The 14,829-nt window shown below is 42.7% G+C and overlaps 2 protein-coding genes across 4 annotated transcripts in view; both read left to right on the forward strand.

Annotated features, from left to right (window-relative positions):
- LOC120800904 (E3 SUMO-protein ligase PIAS1-like) overlaps nucleotides 1–9,311 on the forward strand; it is a 50,880-nt gene extending 41,569 nt beyond the window's left edge. For 2 of the 3 annotated variants that reach the window (XM_040147750.1, XM_040149451.1), the window contains exons 6-13: nucleotides 173–278; nucleotides 706–779; nucleotides 1,087–1,247; nucleotides 2,696–2,832; nucleotides 3,207–3,438; nucleotides 4,162–4,301; nucleotides 6,228–6,268; nucleotides 8,202–9,311. In XM_040147750.1, coding sequence (XP_040003684.1) covers nucleotides 173–278; nucleotides 706–779; nucleotides 1,087–1,247; nucleotides 2,696–2,832; nucleotides 3,207–3,438; nucleotides 4,162–4,301; nucleotides 6,228–6,268; nucleotides 8,202–8,549 — 1,239 coding nt within the window. In that variant the 3' untranslated portion in view covers nucleotides 8,550–9,311. The remainder of the gene's footprint in view (nucleotides 1–172; nucleotides 279–705; nucleotides 780–1,086; nucleotides 1,248–2,695; nucleotides 2,833–3,206; nucleotides 3,439–4,161; nucleotides 4,302–6,227; nucleotides 6,269–8,201) is intronic. The other variant, XM_040148643.1, reaches the window with a different exon arrangement.
- Nucleotides 9,312–13,603: 4,292 nt separating this feature from the next.
- LOC120794011 (relaxin-3 receptor 1) lies at nucleotides 13,604–14,590 on the forward strand. The gene has a single exon (XM_040134536.1). It carries the CDS (start codon nucleotides 13,604–13,606, stop codon nucleotides 14,588–14,590), a length of 987 nt encoding a protein of 328 aa, XP_039990470.1.
- Nucleotides 14,591–14,829: the final 239 nt, after the last annotated feature.

The following is a 14,829-nucleotide window of genomic DNA, read 5'->3' on the forward strand; positions in this document are numbered from 1 at the left end:
CTCAGAGCAGAAAGATGGACTTTACTTTAGAAAGACTCTGGTGAAGTTACCTTGAATAATACCATTCAAGGATTGTCTTGGACTCTGGCAAGCAAAAACTGTCTCTATGTGGGATTTAAAGTCTCACTTTGCACATTATTATACTATCGCATGAATTCTTGTGTGTCCACAGAGTTACTCCATGGCAGTATACTTGGTGAAGCAGCAATCGTCCACAGTGTTGCTGCAGAGACTACGGGCAAAAGGCATCAGAAACCCAGACCACTCAAGGGCACTCAGTAAGGACTGTCAACCGCTTATTTTTTCCTTTTTTTTTCTTTTTTTTTTTTAAGAGATGCACCGATCCAACATGCCGGATCGGTATCAGGGCCAATATTGACCTTATTTATGCGAATCGGGCATTATCCAGACACAACTGATCCGCATTTTATACAATTTCAATTACAAAATTCATTCGTTCCACTATAAGTTTCTTCATCATTCAAGTTTTCCATTAACTTTTCCAATAGACAAAAGGAAGTGAGTAAGACGGGACTGTAGAAGGACTCAGGTGCACAGGGGGATTCAGTCAGTCATTCGTGACCGTGGTTTGAAACAAGTAGTAAAGGAGTCGCCATCTGAAATGAGAAGCTGAGCACGTTTGTGAGAAGTCATCCAGTTGTTTCAGTCGCTCATCTGTGTGTGTGTTTTGCCTCTATTCCGCAGTCAAAGAGAAGCTAACAGCAGACCCAGACAGTGAAATAGCCACAACCAGCCTTCGAGTGTCGCTGCTCTGCCCGGTAAACATGCTCCCTGCTCCTCATGGATTTAATGCAGTGTTTAGAGATTCGGTCATGCCCAAACATGTCCGTCCATTCTTTTCGTTTTTTCCTTGTCTTTGTATGTGACTCAACATGTCCTCATTCACCTAACTCGTGGTTGAATGCATGATCCCCCCTGTCAAATTGTCTTCTCAACCCCTTATCGCGTATCTTTTTCAAGTGGGTTTGGCATGTTTATGACTTTGATGCATCCCGTATACCCTTCACCCCTGTTGTTTGAGTCATCTTCATGCCCTGACCACATGTGTGTGTGCACACCGTGCAGCTGGGGAAGATGCGGCTGATGATCCCGTGCCGGGCACTGACATGCTCCCACCTGCAGTGCTTTGACGCCACACTCTACATCCAGATGAACGAGAAGAAGCCCACCTGGGTGTGTCCTGTCTGTGACAAGAAGGCCCCCTACGAACACCTCATCATCGACGGGTAAGTCGCCCCACCCTCGCCTTCAGGTGACCTGGTTGACCTGTTAGGAAATGGTGCAAAGAGAGTACAGAAAACAGCAAATTTAATCTAAACAGGGTTGAGCTGTCATGTCTTCCAGTCAGAGGGAGGGACAATCAGTAAACTCCGTTTTTGAACATGAAAAATGTTTAAAACAGTAGATTGATATTTTGGGAAATATGCTTATTGGCTTTCTTGCTGAGAGTCACAGTTGGGACATAATTTCCAGGAAGTCACTGCACTGGGCCAAGAAATAGTCAAGCAGAAAACCCTCTGTAAAACCATAACATGTCATTTTTACAATTAGGTTTTTGTACGGACTAAACGACTGAGATATAACGTGTTAATCAGTGACCTTTAAAGGGGCTGTTAGGTGGATTTTGTTACTTTTGGCTGTTTCCCTCTGTCTCCAGTCTTTATGCTGAGCTAAGATAACCAACTGATGGGCGTAGCTTCCTATTCACAGATATGGAAGCAGTTTCAATCTTCTCATCTAACTCTGAAAAAGAAATGCAAATTATCTTATTTCCCAAAATGTTGAACTATTCCTTTAAATTGGTTCGAAAAACTTCCCATGAGAGGAGGAACACGTCAACGGAATCTGTAATTGGCCATATGAATTTTTTTTTGACCTTGGAAACAGTAGTTTTACAAAACAAATCTGAACTCAGGGTTTTCTTTCTAGATTTTTTCCTGAAGCTTTCAGTTCTATCTTGTGGGCTTCGGAAGTCTTTCTTTTTTGCAGTCTTAGTACAGTAAGGGGACCTTAAGTAGTACTCCCTGATCTAAAGTGACACCTGTCTTTGACTTTCAACATTGATTTAAAAAAAAAAAAAACAAACAAAACTTTTAAAAAGCGTTATCTATAATGATTGCTGCTTGCGCATTTACTCATGGCTGTCCCCACTGAGTTCATATTTTGTGTTTTGAGAGGAAACAACTGCACCTCTCTATAACTGATTTATATTTAGTCAGCTCAACATCTATGAGAATCCTGTAGGCTTGAATGTGGCTCTGAAAAGTTTGTAGCTTGCTTTGGTGAGTTTGGATTCACAACGGAAACCCCAGGTCACTTAGGAAATGCATCAGAATTGTTTGTAAAAACATTTCAGTCCACTCTTACAGCAAATTTTCAGTATGTTTCAAATACTTACATCACTCACTCAGCCACATTTGACTCCTGCAGGTTAGTGTGTAATATCAAAAGACAGATGTTTTTGTAGGGTATCCAATGAAGTGTTTTATGCAGAGACAGTATACTAACACAGTGTTAATGTTACCCTGTTTAGAGTGGGTTTCTTGTCTTTCAGAGCTCAAAGTGGAGGGTGTTCTCCACTGCGATCAGCCTTTGTTTAAAAAAATACCAATTTATGTGTGTGTTTGTGTACATTTTGGATGGGTTTGTGTATGAAGTGTGTGTTTGTTCTCAGGCTTTTCGTGGAGATCCTCAACAGCTGCATGGACTGCGACGAGATCCAGTTCAAGGAGGACGGCAGCTGGGCCCCCATGAGGTCTAAGAAGGAAGTGCAGGAGGTCTCCTCCGCTTCCTACAACAACGGGCTGGATGGTGAGACGGGGCATAGGGGATGAATGGGGACGGGGCGGGTTAAGAAACAGAGAGGTTGCTTTTACATACACAAGGCAGTGTGAAGAGGCTGGAAGTAATTCAGTTTGGATTAAAGAGACACTGTAAGAAGAGAGAGAGAAGGTGCATTTAAACACCCTCCTTCTTTGTTTATGCATTGTCAGTTTTAATTTGGTGAAGCATCAATCATAATCCCACTGAGTACTGCCTGTCTCCATAGTAACAAACACACTGTATCTCATATGAGAGCAGGGGAGATGTGTATGAGCATGCTCACACAACTCCGCAGTGCTTTGTGTGTGAAAACCATAAACATTCGTACAAATGCAAACTGGTCTGTCGGTGCTGCTCTCGAGGTTCATGTCGAACGTCTGCAGGCTCGGATCAGCGGAGCTCCTCGTCGTCCAGCCACGGCGCCGGCGACGGCGGCAGCAGCAAGAAAGTGGAAGTGATCGACTTGACACTGGACAGCTCCTCAGACGACGAAGGGCAGGATTCGCCGCCCCCGGCGCCGCTGCCACTGCCTCCTCCAGCCAAAAGAGCATGTCCCTCTATGTCCCCGACCTCGCCGCCCATCATCAACAATGGGTCAGACACATGCCCGAGACTGGGATTTTACCTCCACACTCAGTTTGCATTTCATTACATGTGGAAATGAGGCTCATTTTAGCTGCTTGCATTGGTAGTTATGTATCTAGATGTTAAATGATTCATGAATTTTACACTCAAACGCACAAGTATCTTTTATCATCCACATCAACAGCACTCACAGTAGGCAGCCAAGAACGCTGACTGAGAAAAACTTGTCCTAACTCCTTTCTGAAAGTTGAAATTGACGAGTAGATCTAGAATTGGGTGACTTTCCAAAACAGCAACACTGAATCTGTTTGTTTTCATCAGGAGCAGAGGATTAGCGTTTAGCCAGTTGTAATTCCACATGTATATAAACTGACACAATAGAATTAAATGCTTGACAAGCCCCTTAGGATCAGGAAGGATTGGTTAACTTTCGACTAAAAGAAAACATACCTTATTGAGGCTTTGAATCCAGGTTCCTTGAAACTTTAACAGCTTCATTTTCCGTCAAATTAAAATTCATTATGTGCATCTGTGTAGAAACTGCCGCTGCCTCATTTGACTTTAATGAGTCCTGACTTATTGTGCAGAGGTTTGTGTTTCGGGCTCAGTGGAGGAGACAGCACACCCTGTGACTCACCCGATAAATGTGACATGAACTAAAAGCCTAATTATAAATTAAGCGGCTGCTTTACCCCTTTATCTCTAAAACTGTTCCTCTCTATCTGCTTTCAGAGTGTTGAACCTGCACCACCAGGCCTCTCCTGTGAGCCGCACTCCCAGCATGCCAGCGATGGACACCAGCTACATCCCCCCTGTCCCCCCACTTATCCAAGACTATAGATCCTACTACCACAACCCCAGCGACCTGTCAGGTAATGACAAACACATGCAGACTCACGATGATTAGGGGATATTCATTGGCGCAGGTTCGTTGCTCCAAGCCAAAAATTAGAAGTAACCCGACATTCAAATACACAACACATGTATTTAAAACTAACTGTGTTTACTTCTTAATTCATCCTTTACCATCACGTCCATTTTTACATTAACTGCATGCAGTCAAGTGTTGTTCAAACCCAATTTTCCTTAGATACAAAATACTGTTTACTCAGTTGGCAGTTTATTAGGAACACCTAGCTAGAACTAACGCAGACTAATACAGCTGTCCCGCAATACATCCTCCCTACATGAAGGATATAATGAACAGTTTTTATTGAAATTATTTTAGAGAGGTATTGATTCAACTGTATGTTTATTTCAGAGGAAGCAGTTTGTGGTGCTCTTGAACTGTATTGCATTAAACAGTTATTTAGCCTACCCTCATGCATATAATAATAATAATAATAATAATGTTTAATAAGAATAGAAGAACCTTTATGTATAACACAATACGATTCACCAGCACCACAGACTGAAGCTTCTAGAATGACCATAAAGTCGGTCAACACCGCTCTGTAACAGTTTCAACACTAACTGAATAGGATCTATTGCAGGACTGTCGTATTAGACTGCATTAGTTTTAGCTAAGTGTTCCTAATAAACTGACAAATTAGTGTATGTCTTGCAGAATTTCTGAGAACCTAAATATACATTTAAATGCCATCCAAAGTCATTACAGTGGCTTATTAAAAGGGTCAGAACAAGCAGACACACAAACTGTGATATAGTCATGCAGTGTGGAAAAGGTCCCCCTTAATTATTAAGGAAGTCTGATGGAAATGTAATCGGAAAACAAAAAGTTTAAGAGGTCAAAGCGAGTCGTAGAATGACAACCGACTTTTAATTCACTTAGTTTTTCTCTGGAAAGGATGCAATGCAACTTTTTTTGGGAAAATGCATCTGGTTGTGAATACCGTTAGACTCCTCTCGAAGCATAATTTATTAACTTTGAAACACTTATGTATTTGCATCTGTGGTATTGATTTTTGTTCATACTTTATCAAGCATATTTTTATTGAGCAAAACAGATGACAAAGCTGTTGCTCAGTTTAACAACTTTAAAGCCAAAGGATGTATTATACATATATACACTTAACATTCAGTCAGTACACAGAGAAAGAAAGAAAATAGCACAACAGTATCAACAAAATAAACTAGGAAGGAAAAGAAGAGGAACAAGGGAAGAAGAAGGGAAAAGAAGGGGGAAGGCAGCGAGGAGTCTAGATAAATCATAATCCTACCCCGTCAACCTAATACACCCAAATGCAAAATACACGTTCAATTAACTCAGACACTTTCACTTTTATACATTACTGTGAAATGTGAATTGTCTCTCGTGATTACAAGTTGCAAGATGTTTCACGAGGCGTTGCCAAATTCTGTCAAACTGAGAATGTTTATTTTCCAAAGTAAATCCACTCCTCTCAAAATGTGAGGTGTTAATTAAGTCGTCTTGCCACATCTTAATAGTTGGGACAGTAGTTTTTTCCAGTGTGTAAGTTTTTTTTTTTTTCTTTTTTTAATGCTGTATGACTTTCTGAGATGAAGTAAGATTCACGGTTGCTTCGAAGGAACCAAAGATGACAAGTAGAGTGTCCAGTTCTACATTGGAAGTAATGACTTGTGAGACAATATCAATAATACCAGACAGGAGAGGGTGAATTTTAGGACACTTGACGAAGCTATGGCTTAATGTGGCTTCTGCACGCTGGCATCTCTCACAAATGGGAGGGGCAGCAGGACAGATTTTGTGTAGTTTACTTTAGAATAGTGGAGTCTATGTAATATCTTAAATTAAATGAAACAATGCGGGGTTTTGTTGATATTCACCACTGACTCTGCCTGTACTTAATTTCCAGAACTGAACTTCTTTTCTTTTCTTCAAGGCGACAATCATCAGGTACGTACGACATGTGCATCACATCGTGTGGAGGTGCTGAATTCACCAGCTAAATCAGTTTTGCTTTCAGTAAAAGCCGTGGAAGCCTGCGACCATGGTTTGTTTTAAAATAACACGGGCTCTGACTCTACACTCTGCACTCTGAAAAAACAAAGAAAAAGCCACACACTTAGCATAACAAACTTCCTCTTTGCTGTAAACAGAACTGTGATGGAAGATCCCTGATTCAGAGTCAACCACTTCAGATTTGAAAAAAAAAACAACATATTTTAATCCTGGTATTTGGTGTAATTGGCCATAAAATGTTACACAACCTGCTGGTACACAGTGTACCTGTTTCAATGTCTACTAAGTTTGGACTGTGGTCTTTACGGGCTTTTTAAGGAGACACGAAAGCGAGACAGTTGACAAGTTATGTTCGTCACGCCACAGTTGCTGGTGGGTTGGGACTCCTCCTGTCCAGTCATCAGTCTAGTGTTTGGAAAACCGGGGCCATACTCACAAAGCATCCTATCTTCGATACTAAGCATGTGCTGCATGCTTCAATAGTGCACAAAAAGCTCCTAGCTCAAAATGTCCTCTCTAGACCTGTTCTCAAAGCTGTCGAGAGGAACATTCACTGAGGAACTGAGAAAACCGAGTTAAAAAAAAAGGGCAGGTTTGACCCTGTTGCTTCCACGAGTGACTTCACTCGCCATCTCCGCAGTGACTGGAGCACAAACAAATTCAATTCGATAGATTAACATCAACAGTGTGTCTGAAAAACATTAGCAGATGTGTTAATGTTACAAAGTAAAATACCTACTTGTTAAGCTGAGTGAACAAGTCTTTGATGGAGTAATTCTACATGCTGCACATCATCCGTTTCACCCTGTAATTCAGCAATAGCCATTAGATCAGATCTGGTTATTTAATTCTTGCAATTGGTGAGTATTTAATGTTCACTGAATGAACTTTCAAACCTTCTCTTGCCATTTAGTGGTGCGGTGAGTAGATTGTTATCAAGTTGGCCACTATCATCATATGCTCTTAAAAATTCATTCATTTTCTATTTTTGCAAAACTCCGGTGCAATTAGGCTCCTTACCTGCAGCAGCTGACAGATGGCGAGACCTTAGAGTCCTCTAGAGTACTTCTAACTTCTCCCAGACTCAGGAGCTCCTTTCAGAGCTAAAAATGCTTTGTGAGCTACTCTTCAGGTGCCTTTAGACTGCACGACAGCAACGTTCACTGTATGTCACGCTCTGCAAAGATGGGTCTGATTAAAATCTTGGTTTGCAATCTGCGTCACACCGTAGGACATCACTTTGTCGTCACATCGCGCAACGAATGGCTGGTGAATCGTAGCTCTACCGTATAAAAACACACACATAAACAATGTAAACAGAAAAAAAGCATATGACAGCAGGCACATCATCAGCTCGTGTCTTCCATCTGCCCTGCTCGTACATTTTGAAAATAGAGCACAAAAACCACAAGAGAGGAGGAGGAGGAGGAGGAGAGTGTGGACCCGGTCATGGCTAGGGAAAAGTGGTGGTTTTTTTTCCCCACCCAAACTTTATTCATAGACAGCACTTAAAAAAATTGGCCGGTGAATTCTGCATCATTTCAAGTCGTAAACTGAGCGGTCAGTTTGCAGCGGTGGGTTGTAGCAGCAGTCACATTGTGAGAATTTGATACTAAATTACGGACACTGTCTGAATTTTGCCATCCATGGACATGTCTCACAGTGCGCTCGTGGACCGGTGCTTTAGATTGACAACCACGCTCAGACTGTAAAGGGGTCTCTAGAATGAAAAACTGACAGCCCCTTGATTTCAGGAGTTTCTCAAAACTCAGCCAGTCAAGAGCTACTTTTAGTATTAGGATGTTTGTGAATACGACTCCCGCCCGACTAACACTTCCTCCTCTCTCATGTTTCTCCTGCCGTTCAGCATTACAACATGGTGATGGCAGCCGCAGGCGACCACGAGCTGCTTCTCAACCGCTTCCTGCCCTACAGCACCACCTCCTCCTCCACCTCCCAGCTGTTCCTCGACCAGTCAGGAGCCTCGTCAGCCACTCCGCTGACTGCACCAACCAACGGGGCGAGCAGCTCGGGCAGCAGCAGCAGCCTGGTCTCGTCCAGCAGCCTCCGTGACACTCACTCCACACACTCGTCTTCACACTCGGGCTCACACTCCTCACACACACACCCCGGGGTGTTGGCCGGCCGGAGCAGCACTGAAGCAGCAGTGGCAGCTATTTACGGCGGGATACCTGATGTTATATCGTTGGACTGACTCAAGAAGAGTCAAGACTATGCTTTGGGTCCAGCTACGATCCAGTAACGAACCCAATCACAAACTGTTTTTGATTGCAGGGTAAAGTTTTGATCCAGAAAACTAGACTGGCCCCAATTCATTAAACTCCAAACGTTTATGGAGTGGTAATGACAAGACTGCCTCATGAAGAGCACTAATATTATGAGTAACAGGCCTGAGGGTTCCCTTCACTAGACCGACCTGAAAACAGTACTGAGTCATCACTTAAAGGGGTCAGCTGTGGACATTGTTGTGCTGTACTGACTTCCGATCAGAAACTTGTCCAGCATGTGAACCCACGTTACTGCTATAGTGGTACCAACCCGGCACAAACAGCAAAGACGCTACCTGAGCAAAAACACAACGGAGGATGGCTCTTTTTTACAAAAACCAGGAGTGGCACCGTGTACAGAGAACAAAATATATTTTCCTCTTTTACTTTTATATGTTATATCGGGACATTTTCAGTCTAGTGAGCTGCTTCTATAGCTGTTTTCAAGTGGAGGACTGAGGGGTTTTTTTTTTCACAAAAGCTTATACATATGCCTGTTGCCATGTGGTTTTCTTTTTCTTCTGTTTTAACTCTATCCTGTTTAAATTTTCCATTTGTATTTCTCCAATATAAACTTCAATTCTATGTCCCTTTCTCTTTCTCTCTTGCTCAAGTTCATTTTTAAATTCATGGTGTATTATTTCTCTATCCAATGACAAGAACTTTTCAGACGCTGAATTTACAGTTTATTCATGTACTAATAATTTTATTATGCTTTTAAGTTATGTATGATATTTAAACAGTTATAGAATATATATGTATATTTGTGTGTATGTATATATATGTTTTATATATATATATATATACATATATATATATATATACACACATGTATGCATATATACACATGTATGCACATATATATATATATATATATATATATGCACATATATATATATATATATATATATATATATATGTATGTGTGTGTGTGTGTGTGCATTCCCTTTGACCGTCAGGTTAATGCTGTGGGGAGTGAGTAGGTGGAAATTAGTCATTTTTTGGTTTTTCATTTTTCACTCCCTCATCTCCGGTTCATTATAACGACTCTGGCGGCATGCAGCATTTAGAAATGGAGACTTTTAGACTATTTATACTTGCCAGTTTTGAGCTGGAAGAGTTCTTTTTTTTTTGTTTTTTTTGTTTTTTTTTGCACAATGCCAAAAAAATAGCGTACGGTACCTATGAAACTGATCACAATAATCAGAGTGCAGTGGCGTCTGTCTGTTGCCACAGTGTTTTCAGTCAAGTGTCCAGCTGGTGGCTGTTCAGGCATTTTAACTGTGTCCTTTTGTCTCTTGTCTTCTCAGTTTTATCTTTCTTGCTTGACTGTTAAAAAGTAATTACGATGGAGGTCAAACTGTTACAGCAACGTCAGGCCTTTTAAAGATACAGGCGTCCGTGACACGTGCCACAGCTCCACTGAGGCGAGTGACCAAGTTTAAACTAGTGCCTGTTTGTGTGCATGCTTCACAGCGTGTTTGGGACAGAGTTTTCAGACTCGAAAGAATGTCTTAAATGGTCACCCACAATCTCTGTCCCATCTCTGTCTAAGCAGTTTGTGCAAATTTGACATGTGACGGATATCTATAACTGTCTAGGGGGCTATCTTTGGGAAAAGCACTTGTGGAAAGGCACAGAATAGTGTAAGCAGGCTATTTAGTGCCACAGTGAAAGCTGGTGATGTAAGCATGCCAACTTAGACTGGGCACGGAGCCAGCTGGTTTAAAAATACATGACCTGTCTGGAACTTAAAAACCCTACAAGATAGTCAGTGTACGACGTGGAAGTGTCAAAGTGAGGTGGAGGTTTCAGGATACCTCGATGTTGCGGCCATTCAGCTGAAAACGCAGGGTTTTCTCATGAATGTATTGTACAATTTTAAGAGTGGACTCACTTTTGTTCCTCGCTTCCATTACAGTTATTAACAGAACCAAGTTTTTAGAGATTCCCAGCAGAGAGCGGTCACATTACTAGTGACACGCAGTAGACCTGGTACACCTCCTGCCCCGTCAGCCCACCCTTCTTCCAAGCCTGTGTGTCCTTGAAACTTTCCCAGAGTCCCCTCCTATCAGTCTCACCTCAATCTTCTACTTCCAGACGTCTGAGACAGGCAGCTCACTTCAAAGCCTAATTATCCCCGCCACAATGAGATAATCACCTCTGACAGCAACCCCCCATCACCTGACACCCCCTGTCCTGTCCTTCAGCAACTAACAGGGAGACTGTAGACAACCTAAAATGAACCCTAGCTCTCCCTCCCTCCCTCCCTCCCTCGCTTTTGTTATCTTTAACTTTATTCCCTGTTCTTCTCATGGGAACGAACCTCGGCTCTCAAACTGACTCAATCATTTGCCGGAACAAGTCTCGTGTATTTCCTGTGTTGTGCAGTATTTTATTTATTTTGTATTCTTATGTCTATATATTATATTTTTACAAATTGTTCGATTTCCATGGGTGAGAGTGTGAGTCAGCTGTTGTGATATGATTTTATTTAATATGCATTTTATTAATATTCTCTGCCAGCTGCGCGATTTCTGAAAAAGGTATCGTTTAGTTATTCATCACGGAAATATCTGTGTTCATTGTCTTAGGAGCTGACTTTATAATGAGGCACAAAATACACGCTTAATTAATACGTGGATGACTCATGATGATATAATGTATGAATTTATTCAGGATGTATTATGAATTCCTGTTTCTCACCATTAAGGAATGATTGAGTCACTGTGAGTTTATGTGATTAGTTAACGCTTGACGGATTCATATTTCTGTTAGAGCAGGAACTGTTCTGCTTTCGGAGAGGCTGGTCAAAAGCATGGGTCTTAAATATCCTTTTCCCTTATCCCTGTCGAGAGTATCTGTATCCAGGTTTGGTCATCTGGATTTTGCTGATAACTTTATGGGTTGACAAAAATCTCCTTTTCCTTAAACAAAATAAATCGCTTTAAAAACCCATTGGATTAGCTAAAAGTGCAAGGTTGCAGAGTGCAAAACGTTCGGAAAACCAGAAAACCTGTGTTTCATAGCTTGTGAAAAGCTCTGGAGATGGATGGTTTTCACAGAACAGCAATGTTACATAACTGGATTCCAGCTAATTTGGTGGCACATGAAATATGTGTGAGGTAACTATGAGTTAACAATTAATTAAGTGATTAATCTGCTAAGTGTTAACTGTTCGCTTAAACATGTGTTTGTGCCTTTATTATAAAGTGTTACCCGGATTTGCTGATGAAGACATTGATCCCTTCGTTTCGATGATGCTAGTTTGATTATTAATCACCAGTATTTGGATACTTGATAAGGTGGTCACAGTTAAGGAACGCATTTGATCGCAATTTTAATTTATTTGAACTTCTTCTTCCCTCACGATTGCCATGCAGCAGATTATAATTATGCACGTGAAGTGAGAGAGCAGACCGTTTTGAATGTGTTTCTGTTGAAGTGCTCTACATACTGGTGTCTGTACGGGATTACCAAAAAAGTCAGATCCTCTTCCCCTACAATTTGTTTCATCGAAGGGCCCACGGCTCCCTCCTGTGGTTCCCGGTTGCTAGTTTTAGGGAGAAGCAGTCATTATTGAGCTGGGTTTTCCTTTCTTTCGTTCTCTAACAAATGGACCTTTTTTGTTAGAAAATGTCGGATTGCACGCAGGGATGGATAAGCACAGGGCTGTTGCCGTCTCAGTCCCCCCTGCAACCTCAGTCACACACGTGTGTGAACACGTGCGTAGAATATATACAGCATTTTTTTGCAGCAGCTTATGTGTTTGCTGGTTTGAACTCTGTGTGAGGACACTGGGGCAAAAACCAACATCCGCACAGAATAAAGTGAATGGAATAAGGCCACTTCTATCAGTAGTTGCTCTTAATGGTGTTTTCAAGAGCTCTACGGGCAACCTCGGCAAGTAGCTCACCTCCTAGGTTGTCACGATGTCTCACCTTAGATAAAAGGGAAAAAGTCAGCTATGTGTATATTATGTCTGTATGGAAACCTGAAAACTGAAAGTTCAGATTCAAACATGGTTGTTTGATGTCCGTTTGTATGCTTTTGTGTGTCGATTCAGAGCGAGAGAATAAATTAATTTATATATTTTTTAGAAAATGAAAGCTGTATTATTATTAAAAAAAAAAAAAAAAAAAAAGGACTGTGGCCAATAAAGAGTCTCACACAGCTGAAATAATCTCAAAGTCAGACTCGAGTCGACATCTGCACTCACTGCCTTAAAACATTCACAGGTTCTGTTTCACAGCTCCAATCCGAGAAAAATCATAAAAAGGCTTTTCAAGGAGGGAAAGGAGAAGACAGTGTACAGTAGACCCTTGTCAGTTTGTACAAATATACCAAGTGAAAAAAAAAAATATTTATTACCTGCATTGGAAGAAATTGTTTACTTATTGAATGTTACCTGTTTATGTAGAAAAGTTTAGATGTAATAAAATGCATTCTGTTATGCCTCCGTGTGTTGTTGTGGGTTTTTTTTTTTTTACCAGCCTGTTACGCTTAGAGCTGAGCACTGGGTGGCAGCAGAGAGTCGTTTTTGCGCTACTTCTCCCCTTGCTGTCGTGGTACAAAAACCAATCACGCACGCTTTGTCCACTCCGGCCGGTGCCTTCCCGGCTGAGACGCGCGCATCTCGAGTTATTAATGAGATGTTTTTCTGTTTTGGATAAAAAGTGATGGAGAAGCCTAACGCCCGGAGGAGGCCTCCGTCACGCACAAGACTGATGGACGCACTTGACCTAACCTGGGGGGGGGGGTCAGTGATGGTGAATGACTGTGCGTCCTGGAGAATAGAGGAGGGGAGAGGAGAGAACAGGAGGGTGGGGTGGATACAGACGGAGGAGTTGAGATGGCAACACGTACTCAACGCCAATGTGGCACTCCGAGACCCAGCTGTATCTGGGCATCAAATGTTTTGTGTCCAACTTTGATGTAGACTGCACACTTTATCTAGAGGTGCCTGCGGGCTGCCGACATTATGAATGAGGAAAACGGAAGCGTCTGTCTGAACAGGTCCCTGACGGAGATGGACCTCTTCAGCAACCTGGAGGACATCGACGTGACGGCTGACGGGAGCCCGGTTCTGAGATTCCTCATCTGCCTCGTCTATTCGGCAGTGTGCGCTGCGGGTCTGGTGGGCAACCTGCTGGTCCTCTTCTTCATCAGGGTCAAGAAAGAGAGGAAGAAGTCCAGAGTGAACTTCTTCGTGCTCAACTTGGCAGTGACGGACCTGCAGTTTGTTCTCACCCTGCCCTTCTGGGCCGTGGACACCGCGCTGGACTTCAGCTGGCCGTTTGGAGACGCCATGTGCAAGGTCGTCCTCTCCATCACCGTGATGAACATGTACGCCAGCGTCTTTTTTCTCACCGCCATGAGCGTGACCCGCTACTGGTCGGTCGCCTCAGCTCTGAAGAACGGAGCCGTGCATAGGTCCTGTCCCGCCAAATGGATCTGCGCGACTATTTGGACACTGGCGACTCTGGCGACTGCGCCGACGTCGATTTTCTCAACTGTCAGCAACGTAACCGGGGAAAAACTGTGTTTGCTACGGTTCCCGGGTGGACAGTACTGGTTAGCAGTTTATCACATACAGAAAATACTCGTGGGCTTCGTATTGCCGATGTGCACCGTGTCCATCAGCTACATCATGCTGCTGCGTTTCATCCGCAGTCGGAGTATGAAAACAAGCAACCCCAAACGGAGATCCCAAGTCACAAAATCGATCAGCATCGTCGTGCTGTCCTTCTTCCTGTGCTGGATGCCAAACCACGCCATCACCTTGTGGAGCGTGCTGGTCAAGCTGAACGCCGCAAACTGGGACAGAGCGTATTACATCGTCCACACGTATGTGTTCCCACTGACCGTCTGCCTGGCGCACACCAACAGCTGCCTGAATCCGATTATTTACTGCCTCATGAGGAAGGAGTTCCGGAACAAACTGAGAGGTCTGATACACAGAGGATAGTGTTTTGTGTTGTTTTGGAGCGTTGTGAGTGATTTGGCAGGGCGCGCAAATGTGTTGGCAAAAAAGTAACCGAGACGCACCGGGTGCGCACGGCACAAAAAACAAAAACAAAACAAAACAAAAAAAAAACAAAAACGGCATGGAGTGAGAGAGGAGACCCGTCAGAAAGCACAATCGGGACAAGCAGCATCACGTCGACGCTATTTATTCGATTCTGCTCGTGGAGAAATGTTCGTTTC

The sequence above is a fragment of the Xiphias gladius genome, chromosome 1, assembly GCF_016859285.1.
Source record: "Xiphias gladius isolate SHS-SW01 ecotype Sanya breed wild chromosome 1, ASM1685928v1, whole genome shotgun sequence".
Classification (NCBI taxonomy): Eukaryota; Metazoa; Chordata; class Actinopteri; order Istiophoriformes; family Xiphiidae; genus Xiphias; species Xiphias gladius.